Here is a 19,231-nt window from a genome sequence, read left to right on the forward strand (position 1 = left end):
GTCCAGTAGCATAAAGCATATTTGTCACTGCAGAGACTTGGGTGGGGGTTTCTTGTTTCCTTTTTCTCTTTTTAATTTTATTTATTTTTATTTTTTTTTATTTTTAAGACCTCACCTGAAAACTAGACTAATAAAAACAGAATAGTAAAATACTCTGGAACAGTAAAATTTTGCTGTTCTTGACATCCATGAGCAAAACAGTAATATCCTGTGAAAATAACATAGTGCTTTAAAAAGGTGCAATATACCTGTATAGCTAAACTGGTTTGCCTAGTATAAAACTAACTATATACAAGCTTGAAAGCCTGGGAGTTCAAGATTTTAAAACTTTAAAATCCCATCAAAGAGATTGAAAAGACAGATTTATGGCAATCACTACAGCATAAGGAAGGTGCACCAGGAATCCTTCAAAATTCCAAAGGTTAAAGAAGTTAAGTGCTGGGTTCAGATCAGGAGGGTTCATTAGAGTAACCACAACGGAGCACATGCAGGGGCAGGGAGGAAGGAAAACTTCACGAGAATCTCCTTTTCGGCAATAAAGGGACAGGGAGCAGGGGGGAAAAGTCTTCAGTGAGTGAAGTTTTCCTTTTGTCATTGTGAACTTTAATTCTGCATCATAGTCTGTATTTTTGGTTCTTCTCATTGTTATGAACTTCATATTGCTGGAGTCTTCTGGCTTTTAGTCCGTTCCTTTCCGAGTGCAGTCTGTCAGCCCTCTCAGTACCTGTGAGACTGATGAGATTGGTGATACTGGGAGCTCTGCTGAGACGACGTGGAATAGCCCATTGTACTCTGGGACTGAGAAGATCCCTGAATGTTGCTTTGGTAACTCAGGCGTGAGCTGGAGTGCTGCAGGAAAAGAGAGTGGGATCAGGGGAATGGAAACCAGCCTGTTAGGACTACGCAGCTCAGGAGAATTTTAACCTCTCTGAAGCTCATTAAAATGTGACTGTTGGAGAAGCTGATTAAACAGAGTTACTGTTTAAGGTCCCATAAAACAAGTAATCAATCTGATCTGCAATCAGCCTTAACACAGTACACAAAATGCCTAAGGTCACTGGCAGACACCTAGAAGTACAGCATGTACACACCCATTTTTGAAGGAAAAATACACAAGACATAAGAGAGAGCAGACTCCAAAATTCACCTGTTTCTTAAACTTACATCTATCTAAATTATAAGTGCTATTAATGCAAAAACAAACTGCCAAGGCCACAAACACCCTTTTCGAGGTAGGTAATACAAAATGTTACAGAGAAACAATTTACCCTGTTTCTGAGAAAAAGACAACCATGACCTAGGAGTTAACTCAATTTATCTTAATGAAAAAATGTGCAGTAGGATAAAATAATATAATTTTAGGTGTCTTTCAACCTGTTGCCTTATCTACTGGAAGCAAGGACAACTGCTTAAAGATGGGCATGCGTATGTGCAATAACCTTACATTCATTTCCCCCCTCCATTGTAAGGGATGTTAGCTTAGTGGACCCCAACCTCAGCTCATTTGCAGCCTCCAGTCTGCTGAATTTGCCATTTTATTACCATATCCATTCCCTGTCCAGAATTAATAATGAGCTGCTAAATAATGCAAGCTGCAAAATCACTTTGCATGAAAAGTACTGCTCAATGGACAGGAGACCCTCTAGCGAGGCAAACTCCACCCCAACCCGCAAGAAAGAAGAGTCTACAAAAAACCCCAAAACTATTTGCAGTCAGCAAACTGTTTCCAGCCAAGTACAGGGTCAGGCAGCCATTCAACAGAGTTCTGTTCACTGTCTAGCTGATGGTTCTACTTGGCTATGTCCAAGGGCCATCGGCAAGAATGTGGCCAACAGCAATCATCTAGGAAAAGTGTTAAGAACCTACTTTCTGATTAAATATGAGGATTATGAGTTACAGAAAGCCTCTGGAGAAGTTTGAGTTCTGAATGGAAATCCCATGGAGGCAATGGGTCTGTAAGAATACCACACCCTCCACAGACCAAGAATCTGTTCAGTGAAGGCAATACCCCAGCCAGTGGTCTCATCTAACCATTGGATGCCAACCAGGAGAGCTGTGAAAGCCTCCTGACAACTTTTCAGCTGGATGATGAAGAGCAGGAACCTAAAGTTCAGGCAGCATAAAAAAACACTTCTGCCCTTTGTTTCTGTACATAGCTTTATACCTTTAATTTTACATAAACCGTAAAACATAGTAAACCCTAAAAATATCCCATTGCTTCTTCTGTGTTGTGTGTAATGTAGGAATATGCAGGTTGCGTTCAAGGTGAAACACAGTGAAGCTAAAAAGAGAGAGGTAACAATCCAATCTTGCAGACCTCTGTATCTCAATACAATATCAACATAACTAATAGTTGTATAGAGTAACTTCACTTGTTTGTAAGGGTCAGTTTGGGAGACAGCAGCTCAGCGCACTGGCTTTGGCAGAGATGTCTCCCAGCAGCCTGTATGCTGTTAATAACCAGATCATGCTTGGCCTGCATGGTTAGTTTGTTAACAGTGTGTCTGAAACCTGGAATTTGTCTCAAAACTGAAAGTTTTTGCAACTTCTAGCAGAAAAGAGAAAGAATTGTGATAAATGCTATGACCTTATTGGAACTCCTTCTGGATGAAAAGCATCAGCTCATCATGCTACGAAAAATAACCAGGTGACATAAGGAATGCTCAGTAAAATTCAACGAGGAATTCGCACTGTCGTTTGTGGAAGCAACATATATTGAGGTTGGTGAACTACAAAAAAATTTCAACGGACATTTTAGATGACAAGTTAAATGAAACTCAACGCAAAGGGAATCTTCTTCCTACTTCTGAATAAGAGATAACGGAGTAAAATTAATGCCATAAGACTACAAGAATGCATTAACTTGCCCATGCTTATTTCTGTTCCACAGAAGAGAATTTGTTTTTAACGAAGTCAGACTTGGACAAATTGCAGACATTCCTTTCTGGAACAGAAGACAGTCAGCTAGAATTTAAGGGCAGATAGCCAAACACAAGTGTAAAAATGGATAATCAGACCATACAATTTAGTGAGTGACGTAAAGGAAACATACAGATCATCATTTGGATGCCTGTGCTGTTAAAGTTTAGAAGGAAAGGGTCATAGGGGGTAAAAAAAAAAAATCTAGCTATCAGAAAAAAAAGATATTTAGACTGCTAGCAACTTGTATGGGGGAAGTTTGCCAACAGTTCAGAGAGCTGTATAAGGATTCTATAATGGATATCATCAAACGCAGCACACCAGTCCTCAAAATACAGACCAAAACAGGCCAGCCATAAATACTGTGTAGCGAGACAGCTGCAGTGATCTGTCCAGACCTCAAGCCTGTCTGGAACTTTTCAAAAAAGAAACCTAGTTGTCTTTACCCTTAAATTTCCCTCAATGCCTTCATGATAATTTATAATTAAAACAGTAAAACAGAAATGGGAGAAAAAATGTCTGGCATGGAGAAATCAATTGTCTGCGGAGAAGGTCTGGAGGGCTATGTCAAGGCAACTTCAGAGCTGGGTTTTTTAACGCTACTTATTTTAAGTTTAAAGCAGCCTGAAAAGACCATTCCCCAAGGTGGGATCCTCTCGAAGGCTAGTAGCAGACGGAATCCCTAACACCTTTTAAAATCTGCCTTTAATATCTACCTTTTTCTTATTTGGCTTTCAACTCATTACTGTCCCAGAAAGTATAAACTCACAAGTACTGAAGATCCTGGTAAGTTTGATGCTTTCTATATTTAGCGTAAGTCACTTTTTCAGTGGAAAATATAACTCTAGTAAGCAAAGACAAGTATGCAAACCCAAAAATACTTCAGTGATACTACTGTACTGGAAACCATGAAACTTATTCAACTTCAGTCACATTAGAAACAATGCATGTCTTTGTACCCTACATCAGCATGAATCATACTGATGAACCAAAACATCATTCCTATGCTAACATGCATTTTTTTCTTTAACATTAGAAGACGACTTAGCAAGATACTAGAATAAACTAGAGAACTGCTCCATACATGTGATGATAGGAGGTAAAATGAAGCAGGAATCAAATGAGAGCACCTGGTTCTAGCTTTGCTTCTGCTTTTCAGGATCTTCTCGGATCCGCTTCTCACTCAGATCTGCTTCTCACACAGGATTTAATATTGCCAAGAGCTGAGTATCCTGAGCTTCATCTAACGCAGCATTTACGTGCATGAAATTGCATTACTGGCTTCAGTAAGATTACCCTCAAACATAAAGTTATGCATATATTTGAGTGCTTTCTGGAGTGGACTAGTCCTCAACACTTCACAGGGTGCAGCAGATACAACACGGACTGGTATTCTATAGAAAATTACTAACCACAGAACAAACCCTTTTTACTTTAAACCTTTAAACCCACATTTTTATCTAATATATCATAGCACACCTGCTCAGGTTACATGAGGAAGTCATTAAAACATGGTCTGCTCTTGTAGTGGGGAAGGGGGAAAACGACATTTCGGCCCTACAGTATCAGAAGCAGCAAAAATTCAAGAGGCACCTGATAATCTGAAGGCATGACAGGCCCGCCTGAGTTAGCGCCTGAAGGCCCTATGCGTGGTTTCTTGTTCGGAGGCACCTGGTTGAGGCTGGAGTCCTGGCTGTGCTGGAGTGTCGCGCCCGCTCCCCCTCCTCCCGCGCCAGCGCCACCGGCCGTCCCGTTGGTCTGGGTGCTGTTCTGCTGCTGCGGCTGCGGCTGCTGCGGCGCTGCCTGCGGCTGCTGCTGAGGTGCTGTTTGCTGCTGATGTTGATTCTGCTGCTGTTGATTCTAGGGGAAGAAGCGACACAACACGGTCACTTGCTCTGCATGAGTTTGTGAGCTTTATGGAGTTGCCAACCCCGCTGCCACCATGCCTGTGGAGAGGGAGGCAGGGCCGCCTGCTCGATGGGAAAACACAGCAAGGCCGCGCGTCGGGAGAAATGCATCCTTGGTACGCGCTGGCACGCTTCGTGGGGGTATCCCATTTGTGGTCGTTCTGGTTTTTTAACAAAGCAAGCTGGACGAAAACTGGAAGGCCAGCCTAGTGCCTCCTACAGCTAGCCAAGCACTCAGAGAGGAGGATGGAAGGAACCATTGATGAAGCAGTAACCACCTAATGAGCTGAATCAACGTCCCCCCCCAGATTTCACCAGTGCTCAGTGGCAGACGTGGTGAACCACAGTAAATTATTCTAAGTGCTTCAACAGCCTTGTTCAGTCAGAATCAAAACCACTTTTCAATCTTTGGCAAATGACATGTTACAATAACCCGAAGGAGGTTGGCAGCATTACTGCCAGAAAGGTAAGCAAACCGAGACCAGAGAAATGATGTCATTTCTTCCAGGTTGTGAGGAAATTCTGTGGCAGAACGAGAAATGGGTTTCATTACTGTTTTGCTCTCCTGTGCATTTAAGTACCTTGCGAAGTGTGGTATGCTGGAATACGGTCCAGCGCGGTGCACTAGGTATAGGCTCAGAAAATCTTACTGAAATAGCAGAAAAGTACAAATAGACCAGAGACAAATAATTGAAGACAAAAGAGGAGGAAACAGCCAAAGGGAAGAATCTGGCAAGGGAAGGACAAGACTAGCAAAGGAAGAGAAGCCAGACAATTAAGATGACACTGGGACCTAGCAGGAAGAGAGACAAAAAGAAAAGGGCCGTAAAAGGGAGAAAAAGGTTAAGAAGGGGAACACAAGAGCAAAAGACATTGTACTCTTCTGGCTTCAGAGGGCTACAGGCTAAAAAAAGTATTAGGGAACTAGAGGGAATGTTAGAAAACCAGCAGAGTGCAACTCTGCCCTCCATGGTTAGACAGTTACAAGGAAAGATCACCCATTTATCTGCTTTCAAGCACCACGGATGGCTCATCAGAGCACTAAAGCGCCTTAAGAGAATTGCAGAGAAGAGCAATTTTGCTCCAACTGTGAGATATGTCACTTGTTCATAATGGAAAAAAACTACAATTGTCATGGCTTGAATTAAAAAGCCTTACCTACCCTCCCCCCAATATACTGTACAGAACATTTAAGGGTAGTCTTTTTTCCCTAGAATATCTGCTTATATAATTATTAAAGCTTTAGTATGGGAGCCTTTCATAAAAACCTCACTTTAACAGTTTCTCAGAAATCATGACAGGCAGTTGCCACTAGCAGAAAATTCTTGATGCCACCAATCACCAAAAGGCATTTAGTTACCTCAGATAAATGACATAAAAGATCTGTATCTATGCCATTCATCACAACGGTCTCCCAAGATACAGTCAGATGAAATTTTGCAATGATGTACTCATTTAAGATTACAAAGAAGCCTTGCATCTTCAAGGACTTAGAGGTGGCTTGCATTTCCATTTCACATTTAGCAAAACCAATAATGTATCCTCCTGCTTGTAGTCCTCAAATCCCATCTCAGTCAGATTCTGCTTCCCGGGAGATTTAAATTTCAATAATTTTAAAAGTTAATCAAGCTAGCTTGTATTAAAAAAAAAAAAGAACTGTTGAGAAGCAATTCATCTTTTCATAACAGTTTGAGTTTCACTTATACAAACACCAACGACTATGGCTGTATTTATGCTAGAATTTCAAAATTCGTGTTTTCAGAGGGGCGGCTTGGACACAAATGAGGTGGCTGTTACTGAGAGAGCTGAAAAACTGCAATTTTGTTATGTGTAAACAAGTATTGCAGGGACTCTCACAATTAAAGACAACAGTTCGTCGTAGGTCTCATGTTTTGCACTTTGGATATTAGCACAAAATTTACCTGACTAGTCTGAGCTTGCTCTTCTGTGCAGCTACTATTGCTACTGCCTGGGTAGAGACTGAGATCTACTCTGTCAGACCCTGGCTGGGGTCTAGCTGCACCACCTTAGCGTGCAAAAACAGCTTACGCCAGCAAAAACATTGTCCTCAGGTCAGTCTAGTTCATGGTGGTTCCTAAACGAATAAACCTGTAAAAGGTCTACAGTTAGCAACATATTACCACAGGTCACCTCTCAGGCACAAATTACCAAAATGAAATTCCAGTCCTACCTATGAACAAACCCAGCAGAAACTTGCCTAACAGAATTTGAATGAGAAAAGAATCTTTTCACTTTGTTTTACAAACACTCATTTTGGCTTTGTTGACTAACAATTGACCATTTCGAAGAACAGATGCTTATGTTAAAGGTTATGCAATTCAGATGCAAGTTCCAAATAAACAAACACAGAGAACTCCTCTACGTTTCCAAAGGACTATACAGGTATTTATGGTTTTAAAAACAAACCAGAAACTAACACTTTAAAAAAAAAACCAATCCTTTCACTTGCAACAACATAATAAAGAAACAAAACATGGCACAGATCCAACTTGCAGAATATCCTTTACCTTCACATTTTCTACACTGTGGGAACACACAGAATGAGTAATGCGTGACTTACAGTACCTAAAGGGTCTGAAAGTTTAATTTGGAGTGTGCATAAATACGTGACTGTCCCCAACAACCTCAAAGACCATTGGTATAATGGCTGTTTTGAATATAAACATGCCATTGTTTTCCCCCCAACACTCCCATGAAAAAGACAGATATTTACTTTTAAATACACTGACTTAACAAAAGTCAGAGTCATTTAATTCATAAGGTTTGTTCTTGGTTTTGAAGCTGTGAGAGTTGAAGCAAAACTAGTAACTAAATTACAACCGAATCAGTATCATGACTTCCATTGTATTTTTGCTTAGGTGTCTGTTTCTTCTTTTTGAAAAAACTATCTGGACACAAAAATCCAGGATGTTACCACTTGTTCTCAGTACAGAAAAATTTACAATTGCTGTCCCGAAAACAAAATTTGCTGTCTGAAACATGTTGTGATAGGCATACTTTAAACTCAGCTAGTTTCTCATGTTACGCAAAAAATCTGGAAACAGAAGCTGCATGCAGTCAAATGGTTTCTCCAGAAGTCCTTCTCATGTAGTCTTCAGATAATTACGATTTAAGGCTGTTTTCTTCACATTCTGCTAGCTATTCATTACTGCTGATATCTCACTGTACACTTTTAAGCAAAAATAACAAGCTGTTTCATACACTATAGCACCATTGTCCAGCCTTCATAGCATGGTGGGACAATCACTGCGGTCAGGTAGCAGAGCCGAGCTACGTGCACAAAGCAGGTCAGATTATGCTGCAAACACACCAAAACTTACTATGCACACAAACAAATCCTTGCCCATGTCTATGAGTCTATGGGAAAGAAAGTATTGAGAGCAGATTGTCGCTACCAGAACAGTTCATGCTCCTTATTACTCCTTTGTGTGAGGGCCCTTAAAACACGATCAGGAAACTGCGTGCAGATGGATGAAATGTTCTGATGTAGTGCCAGAAGCAGACTGCCACTGTTTGAGACCCTGACAGCCATCTACTTTCAAATGGCTGGATGTGTGCCAGTCATACAATGGAACTGCCATTCTTTTAATGTGATCACAATGTATTTTCATCATGCGATGCAGGAGGAGGTAGCAAGGTCCTCTTGGAATGACGGCAGCTGAAAGCAGGCTACTGCTCACAGAACAACCCATCCAGCTCATTCCCCGCAGGTCAGGGCAAACCATGCTGGTGATACCGCCTGAGACATCCCAAAGTCATCTGGTATTTTTAATCTGTCTGGGAAGCAGCAGTCTTAAGAGAGCCTTGCTTGGAAAACACATTTTTTGTTAACTCTTCATGTTTCATTAGTTTTCGTTTGGTAGCATCATGACTTTTTTTTTTTTTTTTTTTTTAAGTATGCAATAAGAGGAGTTTATTATACCTTATCCCCTTTCTCTTCAGGTTCATCTTCATTGAGGAATTCTCTTTTAGGATATGGAATCTGACAGCCAGCAAATACACTGAAACACAGTAAACAGTAAACACTCCACAAATATGTACATATGACATACATTTTACTTAATGCTATATTAAAAAGAAGTGAATATAACACAATTTAATTTCTTGTATTTCATGAGTTCCGTGTCTGTAAGTGAGTGGCACTGAGCACCCAAGATAGCAGCAGATACCAGCAGCTAGGTGCTGATCATAATGTCAGGTCTCCTTGCTGTTGGCATGAAGCCATCATTTAGAAATCATGGCACGGTTGGGCATGCCCGAATGCCAGAACGACCACTTGTTGATCCAGATGGCAAAATGAACAAACATGGTGTCAGAGGTTCCACAACACCTAGTTGGAACATGCACGGCTCACTGAATAAAGGGCCTGATCCAAAGAGCATTAGTGTTTTATGAGCCCGCCTTTGCTTACAGCAGGCTTGTATATATTTGCCAATCACACCTGCAGAGTTACTTTCAATTAGCTTCTCTGGTCTTGTTTAGAGAAAAAAGATAGCTTTTAAATTCAGCTGGCTAATGGGATTTGGAACACTCCTTCATGTTTATGGCAGAGACTTTATCATAATGCTATTCTGTAATCCACGGGGAGCTACAGCTATACATAGGACAGCATAAGATAAACACTAAATAGAAAATTACTGGTAGATCTTGACCAGTATTAATTTCTTAGATTTCTGTGCCCACATTCAGAATACAATCAACGTGACCTGATTTTTTAAAGCATGCAAACAGTTCCTAATCTAGCTGATATGTAGTGTTTGGCTTATCCAAACAGAAAAAGAAAGAAAAAAAACCCCAACTAGTCTCAACTAGACTCCTTTTGCACTCCAGTGGCTGTTCCCTCCTTTTAGTGTTGCCTGCTAGCTGAGGAAGCAGTGAAATCAAAGGTGGAAGTCTCCCTGCATCCAGCTCCTACAGATCATAGTGCTATGAACCACCATGCTTCTGAAAACTGGGAAGAGAAACTGGAAGAGGAAAGTCTGACAGTAGGAATTGAATATATAATTTGAATTTTTCATGACAGTATCTGTACTCTCAAGCCTTCTGAACAAGGGACCTGTGGGATTTTAGGTAGTTGTTGATCTCTTCCACTTTTGTCTCCTTGTACTTCTACCCTGTGCAAGAGGGCATGGGAAGGGGCTGTAGGTCAGAGAACTGTCCTAGTCCCAGGGAGAGCCACAATGAAGCCTGGCAATGGAGAACAGGGCTCTGTGAGGCTAAGGCAGATCAGAACATGGCACAGATTGATTCTTCAAATAATGCAATAATATTGTCACACTAGCTTTGGTAGTACGTTCAGAATTACAACGCCAGCGTGCTACTGGGTTATTGTCCACGATCACTCAGTTCTGGCACCAGTAAATACAGACACTTCGGTACTACACTAATAGTTTCTAGTGAGCATGCCTGAACTACTACTTCTTGTGGATATAGGTAGATATCTGTGAATTTTTCAGTTGTCATCTCATTGCAGGGATTAGCATTTAGCGGAAAGACACCCCTGAAAAGCACAGAAGACGGAATACATACTCTGATGTAGGCAGAGGATCCTCTTGAAAGTAGGGGTCCTGCAAAGCCTGCTCTGAGGTAATTCTCTTTGTAGGGTCCATAGTAAGAAGCTTCTGAAGCTGCAAAGCATAAGGTTAAAAACAGAAAAAAGCTTATCAAACTACCATTTTTCAAACTATGACTTATATGACTTGGATGGTGGATCATTAAATTATTTGTGGCTTGTCCAGACAAGTCTAAGTTAGCATTGCTTGTTCAGTGAAGTTCCCAAGAACTAGAATGCACATCCATCAAAGTACTAGGGCTGTGGAGCACTTCTCACGTAAGAAATAGAGTTAAGTACATCAGGCAATATTAATTGCTAAGGCTGAACCACTCTGCTAAGTGACACACTAAATTCAGCTATTACAGGTTCAAAAAGCATCATTTCTAAATAATGGGAGTTTTGTTTAGGCACATGTATGGCTTTTATACTGTTCCATACTGCTGACACAAGAGGAAAAAAGTGTCAGAAGAGACTGAACATGACCAGGACTCTCCATATTGCTTTAGGGACAGAAACAATAAATCTTCATTCCTCGCACTGGTGACATTCCAGAGTCAGAGTACTCTGCCACTCACGCAGCTCCCAGTCCCACTCTAATTGGTATTGAAATGAGAAAGAAGAGCACCAGACTCTTCCTAGTAATCTTTCTTCCTTGCTAGGAGGAAAGCAGTAATAAATTTATTAGTTAGAATGCTGTTGACTGCAGCAGGCTATAAAAGAGGATTACAATACATTAGTAGTATGAAACAGGAATTACAGGGATAACATACTATTTTAAATACTGACTTACCACATTCTGATAAACTCACAGTAGGACATTTGGGTGCTCAAACTACATCATACAGTATCCTGCTCTCACACAGTACTCTCTTAATTCAAGTCAACAGTGAAAATAAAATTCCTTCTCCAAAGGACATCTTAGCTCAAACTCTTACCTTCCAGGCCTCCAACAAAAACTCTCCCGATATTCAGCAAAAGAATGTGATTTTGGCGCAGGTGTTTGGGGCTTTCTGTTCCAGTAAGTCAAAAAATCTGATATACAATTTTATGTTCTATATATATGGTACAGTAAACAGTCTCAGTAAAAGCACTCATCCTCATCAAGAGAGATGATTCCCTGTATTTCCTTTCTCAATACTTGTAGTTAACCCTGCTTTGTAGATGAGGTCTTATAAAATTCTCTGTGCTTTTACCACTTCCTTTCCACCCTTCCTAATTCCCATACTTTATGAGCCATGCACCTCAACAGACTCACAACACAACAAAGAGCTATTTGGACTGTCTCTCCACCTATGAGTTCATTTGCAACCAGCTCCTGAATTGATTCCCGCTGCTTGTCCAGAAATAGACCTCAAGATAGTCCTGCACTGCACACACCTGGAGAGTTTGCATGGCACACTTAGGTACTGTGTTTTCTGTTGTCAGACAACCCTTAACCCTACATTTCCTGTGTATCTTAACAAATTTAACTTCTCATGTCCTGTCGCCTCTCTACACAGTGACCTCACATGGTACAATAAATACAGACAACAGTTTTGGTATTCAGTATCTTTATTTCAAATCACCACCTCTCCCTACATGCAAAATTTTTGTCAGTTTTAGTGGCTTGTGACACCATTACAGGCGATGCAAATTTCTTCTCCCCAGTTCCTCCACAGTGACCACAGGGACAAACACTCATGTTCTGTATAAGGCCACTCCTGGTCTTCGGTACCACAGAATCACAGAATCATTAAGGTTGGAAAGGACCTTCAAGATCATCAAGTCCAACTGTTAACCCAACACCACCATGCCCAGTAAACCATGTCGCGAAGCGCCACATCCACATGTTTTTTGAATACTTCCAGGGACGGTGACTCCACCACCTCCCTGGGCAGCCTGTTCCAAGGCGTGACCACCCTCTCGGTGAAGAAATTTTTCCTAATATCCAATCTAAACCTCCCCTGGCACAACTTGAGGCCATTTCCTCTCATCCTATCACTAGTTAGTTGGGAGAAGAGACCAACACCCACCTCACCACAACCCCCTTTCAGGTAGTTGTAGAGAGCGCTAAGGACTCCCCTCAGCCTCCTCTTCTCCAGACTGAACAACCCCAGTTCCCTTAGCTGCTCCTCATAAGACTTGTGCTCCAGATCCCTTACCAGCTTCGCTGCCCTTCTTTGGACACGCCTGAGCACTTCAGCATCCTTCTTGTAGTGAGGGGCCCAATGCTGAACACAGGATTCAAGGTACGGCCTCACCAGCGCCGAGTACAGGGGCACAATCACTTCCCTGCTCCTGCTGGCCACACTATTCCTGATACAGGCCAGGATGCTGTTGGCCTTCTTGGCCACCTGGGCACACTGCCGGCTCATATTCAGCTGGCTGTCAACCAGCACCCCCAGGCCCTCTTCTGCCGGGCAGCTCTCCAGCCACTCCTCCCCAAGCCTGTAGCGTTGCATGGGGTTGTTGTGGCCGAAGTGCAGGACCCGGCACTTGGCCTTATTGAACCTCATACAGGTGACCTCAGCCCATTGATCCAGCCTGTCCAGATCCCTCTGCAGAGCCCTCCTACCCTCCAGCAGATCAACACTCCCACCCAACTTGGTGTCACCTGCAAACTTACTGAGGGAGCACTCGATTCCCTCATCCAGGTCATCAATAAAGATATCGAACAAGACCGGCCCCAGAACTGAGCCCTGGGGAACACCGCTTGTGACCAGCCGCCAGCCGGATTTAACACCATTCACCACAACTCTCTGGGCTCGGCCATCCAGCCAGTTCTTTACCCAGCAAAGAGTAAACCTGTCTAAGCTACGAGCCACCAGTTTCTGCAGGAGAATGCTGTGGGAGACGCTGTCAAAAGCTTTACTAAAGTCCAGGTAGACAACATCCACAGCCTTTCCCTCATCCACTAGGCGGGTCACCTGGTCATAGAAGGAGATCAGGTTGGTCAAGCAGGACCTGCCTTTCATGAACCCATGCTGGCTGGGCCTGAGCCCTTGGTTGTCCTGCAGATGCCCTGTGAGCACTCTCAAGATGAACCACTCCATGATCTTCCCCGGTACGGAGGTCAGGCTGACAGGCCTGTAGTTCCCAGGATCCTCCTTCCGGCCTTTCTTGTAGATGAGCGTCACATTGGTAAGCCTCCACCTGTCTGGGACCTCCCCTGTTAACCAGGACTGCTGATAAATGATGGAGAGGGGCTTGGCAAGCTCCTCTGCCAGCTCTCTCAGTACTCTCGGGTGGATCCCATCAGGCCCCATAGACTTGTGGGTGTCCAGGTGGATTAACAGGTCCTTAACTGCTTCCTCCTGGATTATGAGGAGTTTATTGTGTTCTCCATCCCTGTCTTCCAGCTCAGGGGGCTGAATACCCTGCGGATACCTGGACTGGCTATTAAAGACTGAGGCAAAGAAGGCATTAAGTACCTCAGCCTTGTCCTCATCCTTAGTCACAATGTTCCCCGCCGTATCCGGTAAGGGATGGAGATTCCCCTTGCCTCTCTTTTTGTTGTTAATATATTTGTAGAAGCATTTTTTGTTATCCTTTACAACTGTGGCCAGATTGAGCTCTAGCTGGGCTTTTGCCTTTCTAATTTTGTCTCTGCTTGACCTAACGAGATCCTTGTACTCTTCTTGAGTTGCCTTCCCCTTCTTCTGGAGGTAATAAACTCTCCTCTTTTCCCCGAGTTCCAGCAAAATCTCCCTGTTCAGCCAGGCCGGTCGCCTTCCCCGCCAGCTCTTCTTACGGCACATGGGGACCGCCTGCTCCTGCGCCTTTAAGATTTCCTTCTTGAAGACTGTCTAGCCTTCCTGGACCCTTTTGCCCTTCAGGAATGTCTCCCAAGGGACTCTCTCAACCAGTGACCTGAACAGGCCAAAGTCTGCCCTACGGAAGTCCATGGTAGCAGTTTTGCTGACCCCTCTCCTTACTTCACTCAGAATTGAGAATTCTATCATGTCATGGTCGCTAAGCCCAAGACAGCCTCCAACCATCACATCTCCCACCAGTCCTTCTCTGTTTGTAAACAGCAGGTCAAGCATGGCACCTCCCCAGTAGGCTCACTTACCAGCTGTATCAGGAAGTTATCTTCCACACACTCCAGAAACTTCCTAGACTGTTTCCTCTCTGCTGTGTTGTACTTCCAGCAGATGTCTGGTAGATTGAAGTCCCCTACAAGAACAAAGGCTAGCGAATGCGAGACCTCCACCAGTCACTTATAGAATGTCTCATCTGCCTCTTCGTCCTGGTTGGGAGGTCTTTAACAGTCTCCCAGCAGGATATCTGCGTCATTTGCCTTCCCCCTCATCCTTACCCATAAACACTCAAGTGGGTCTTCACAATTGTTGATTTCTTATACAATCAAAACACTCCCTAACATACAGAGCCACCCCACTGCCTCTCCTTCCATGCCTATCCCTTCGGAAGAGCTTATAGCCATCCATTGCAGCACTCCAGTCATGAGAGTCATCCCACCATGTTTCTGTGATGGCAACTACGTCATAGATGTCCTGCTGCACAAAGGCTTCCAGCTCCTCTGCTAAGCCCAAGATGGCCCCCAACCATCCGATGGCCTCTGACCAGATGTCGTCATTGACAGAAGGGTACAGGACATCAGCCACTGCCCCCTGGACTCCTTCCTCAGAACCGGTTGCTGCAGTAATACTCAAGAGAAAGCTCCTCCAGTTTCCTACCACATAGCACCTTCATCACAAGCTGGCTCCAAACATGACCTGTATTCTTTGTCATTCAAGGATAAGGCTAATGTACCACAGCAGCAGATCTAAAGATATCTTGGACCTTTTAATGATCTGCTCATTCCCTTAGCAATCCTCCTCCACCCCTGAGGATATAATCAGTTTGCCTATTCCAGGTGACATCACACACAACATCACTCCAAGTGAGATATCCTGCCTAGTACTGATGCTACTGTGAACTAACTTTCTTGAACAAAGTCTGGTTTTCTGTTGCTTCTAGGAAGGTGAATAAAAAATGTCTGGACACAATTTGCGTTCAGGGTAGCAGCTGCTAACACAATACAGAAAGCCTGTGAGACTGGACTTCATCAACAGTCTCATACTTCTCAGCAGCTCTCAAGATTGCTTGCTGTCAGGTTCTACTGGCCTGACACGACAGCTAAAAATACTATGCTTGTAACTTTTCCAGGAGAGCGAGAACAGATGCCTCTTCCTGGATGGAAAACATTCTGCCCTTCATGTAGATATCATCATTCAACATCAATCAGCAGAGTGGCACAATATCCTCCACTTTGTCAAGAGTCACTTGCTAACCTGCTCTGGTCTACTTGATGCCATATTTTCTCTGTGTGCCACACTTTCTGTAGTCGTTAGCAGAAAGTCCTGATCAATGAAGGTTACAAAGTAGATGTCTTCAGAGCTCACCTTGCAAGATGATTCCAATGTGAGCCCAGTAAGTTGAGTTTAAGAAATTTTAATTATGTTTTCTTGAAGTCTCACAATTCTTATGTGAATGCTTCCTTTCCACCCGCTTGGGACCAACCTATTCTGTTTCCACAGTTATTTGTGTCATTATCCAGCAGCTACTAACAAGTCAAAGAGCAAATCTTTGCCAGGACCTACAGGGAAGACTGCTATGCTGGGTCTGTAACTAGTGATGAAAACATACCACTAGAACTCAAGCTGCACCAACAGCCTCATTACAGAGGCTCCCTGTTCACATCACTAACAAAGTCACTTCAAACTTCATTCCTAAATTTAGACAGCACTAAGTCATCACAGAGACATCCAGAAATGATGCTGTATTAGACAGAGCAACCCTGTATTTGCCTACAACGAAGGACTCAACTAGGTAACCTGCAAATAGATATTATGGGATACTGTTTGGAATCACCCACAGAACAGAAGTGGGCTATTATCAGAGGGAACAAAAAAAAAAAAAAAGAAAATTACTACAGGGTATAATGAAATTTATCCTTTCCTCTTCCCTTTCTCCACAAAACTCTTTAGCTCTTGGGAGCTTTTCAGCTCTCTTAAACAACCCAAAATCAAGGGATATGTAATACTCACGATGCTATTTGCACAGCAGACCTAAGGGTAAGGCTGGGTATACAAGTACCTTGCAGATCTTAATTAGATAAGACCTTCAAATCTTCAACAGCAGCAGTTTAAGCACACCCTCAGCATGAATGTATATGAAGAAAACACATCTCAAAAATGGCCAGTTAGTGATAAATAGCTTGCTTTAACATCGGTGTTCATTAGACTGAGAGAGAAGAACAGACACAGATATTACCATTAAAAATGCACTTTATTCCTACCATCACAGTGATTTCTAAGCTGTACTTACCAAAAGAAAAACTTTGCTGTCAGGCTTGACTTTGTGTTTCTCCATGTATTTTATGAGGCTACTATTGGCATATCTGAAAAATACAGTTAAACAAAGACATTTCTGAAATAATACAGCAGTAAGAATATGGAACTGTACCAAGTGATCATAAAAACATTTACCAGCCGTTAATAAGTATACTGTAAAAAGAACTGCTATCAGAAAACATGTCAGATAGTCATCTAGTAGTTACACACATAAAGTGTGCTTTTTACTTACTGGAGTAGGATCAACTGTGTACCGATTATTTCCATGGAACATGAAACTTTTATAGTGTATGGATAAACTGTTGACATGGGCATACGACAGAGAAACTCAACTAAAAGTTTATACTCTAGTGTTCTAAAGTAACTCTGCCACAGAAAGTATACAGCAGTTCATAACAGCGCAACAAGCACAACAGCTAAGCTATCATTTCCAGCTGGCAGAGCAGTTAGTTTACCATTCTGTCTCCCTTATCCCAGCCTGCAGCAAACCATGCAATCCTTATCATTCCCAAGCTCAAAAATGCCCCAAATGTGTTTATGACCTGTGCCTTGCCTTAATCTACAAATCCAGGGGTTATCTATAGCCATTTTCAAAAGAAAGAAGCTTTGTGCACAGATAAGCTTCGTATCTTGTCTAAAGCAAGCATAATGAATCCACACCAGAGCTGGAAACAGAATCCAAAACTTGTGAATCCATGTCCTCTGCCTTACTCCAGAGTCTGTGTTGCTCCTTACACCCTCTGATCTACCACCATCACTTGACTAATTTAGCCAAAGTACCAGGAAACACTAAAAATAGAAAATTCTCAGATCCCAGAGGATCTGAGATGCAAATAGGCTTTGCATCACAACCTTCATAACACGTTACCTTCCATAGAAATTTCTGTCCCACTACTTTACTGTCTCCACATATCTGCTGGGCAGAAGGACCAGGGAGGTGCTTCCCTATTGTTTCTCACACAAAATGAATGAAGTTATCTTGAACAGCTAATACAAGTGTTTTAAGCAAGCTCATTTGTCTGTGACTGCCATAGATTAAATAGCACTTATAACAATCCCTTCTAGAGAAATGAGGAGGTCACTCAGTTGATGCTTTTAACAAGCAGCTGAGGGACAGAACACCATTCAAGCAAAACAGCCAATTCAAACAGGACAGCTGTTAGAGCCCAAACACTCCAAAATCCCCTCCCCAAAAAGTCAGAGGATACGAGCCAACTTCTGCTACATTCACTGAACTGTTATTGCATTATCATCACTTACGTTGTTCTCCTAAAATCTTTCTGAAGAGTTGGATATTCTGGCATTTTCCTTATGTCTTCCCAATCTTTATCTTTGGTGGGGGGAAAAAGGAGAAGCATTTACAATTCTGAAAGTGTAGGTTAAGTAATACATGAGAAGAAGTAACTACAGCAGTTGTTTGACTTTGTTTGTTGGCCAGTGCTATTATTCCATAATTATCAGCACTTCCAAATCCATCAAACTGAGAGTTTCTTTGTACCTATACAAACAACTAGTAATTTCCTCTACCAAAAAAAAAAAAAAAAAAAAATCAACTCAGTAGCATTACATCTGATGCTTTAATAAAAATAAATTACCTGCAGGGAATCCCATTACACTGAAAATGCGATCTAGCTGATCGTGATGAAAAGGATTACTTGTTTTGATGTCCTCCTGACGACAGTGAAATATAGGTTCCGAAGTCAATAGTTCAGCAAATATGCAGCCAATTGCCCAAATATCTAAGAAAGAAGGAGGGTAATTCATGCAAAACTCAACTGTACTTCATCACTCTGCTTTTGTTTCTGCACAATTTCTCAACAACCGTATAACACAGTAAGCTAGAATGCCTCACAGTATAATTACATATAGTACTTTAAAAATAATGCATTAATATAATACATAAGAATGGGTAAAATCTGGAGACACAGGTTTTTTCAATGAAAATTAGAGTCTCCAAATTCTGCTTCAAGTTGTACACTGGCAGTCCAGCACTTAATGTATTCACAGTTATGGCAGAAATTTACACAATATTTGCTGAAAACATAGCTTAAAGAGCATTTCAACTGATCATCAAAACCAAACCATACATTACATTGAAAAAAAAAAAGTTCTATCACATATTTCAGAACAACTCCAAACAGATAACTGATAACCAATTAAATACTAAGAAGGAAAAGACTAATGACTCCTATATTTAGCCAAATAGTGCAAGCTAGTTAAAATGGAGAAACAAGATCCTAATTTTAATCAAGGGTAGAAGAGTGATTACCAAACTTTAAAAAATAAAAAAATACTACTTGACAGATTACTCCCACTGGAAAAATACTTGAACTGTCTCATCCACATCTCATGTACTTACAGAAAACAACAGCATGATATACTGGTGTTTTAATGAAAGAAAATAACAACCTCTATTTCATAAATTTCTCCTTAATATGCTTTTCAAAATTAAATCTATTGTGGACAAAAACATTAGTTTCATTTACAGGAGAAGA

The 19,231-nt window shown here is 41.9% G+C and overlaps 1 protein-coding gene across 2 annotated transcripts in view; it reads right to left on the bottom strand.

Moving 5' to 3' along the window:
• Positions 1-717: 717 nt before the first annotated feature.
• The window catches only part of CDK19 (cyclin dependent kinase 19), a gene marked incomplete at both ends in the record, with an annotated part of 132,433 nt that continues 113,919 nt past the window's right edge, over positions 718-19,231 (bottom strand). For both annotated transcript variants that reach the window (XM_081997319.1, XM_081997318.1), the window contains 7 exons: positions 718-849; positions 4,513-4,779; positions 8,770-8,848; positions 10,377-10,474; positions 16,711-16,783; positions 17,997-18,066; positions 18,332-18,475. In XM_081997319.1, the coding sequence (XP_081853445.1) occupies positions 718-849; positions 4,513-4,779; positions 8,770-8,848; positions 10,377-10,474; positions 16,711-16,783; positions 17,997-18,066; positions 18,332-18,475 (863 nt within the window). The remainder of the gene's footprint in view (positions 850-4,512; positions 4,780-8,769; positions 8,849-10,376; positions 10,475-16,710; positions 16,784-17,996; positions 18,067-18,331; positions 18,476-19,231) is intronic.

Source organism: Phaethon aethereus (genome assembly GCF_964289735.1).
Source record: "Phaethon aethereus genome assembly, chromosome: 3".
NCBI lineage: Eukaryota > Metazoa > Chordata > Aves > Phaethontiformes > Phaethontidae > Phaethon > Phaethon aethereus.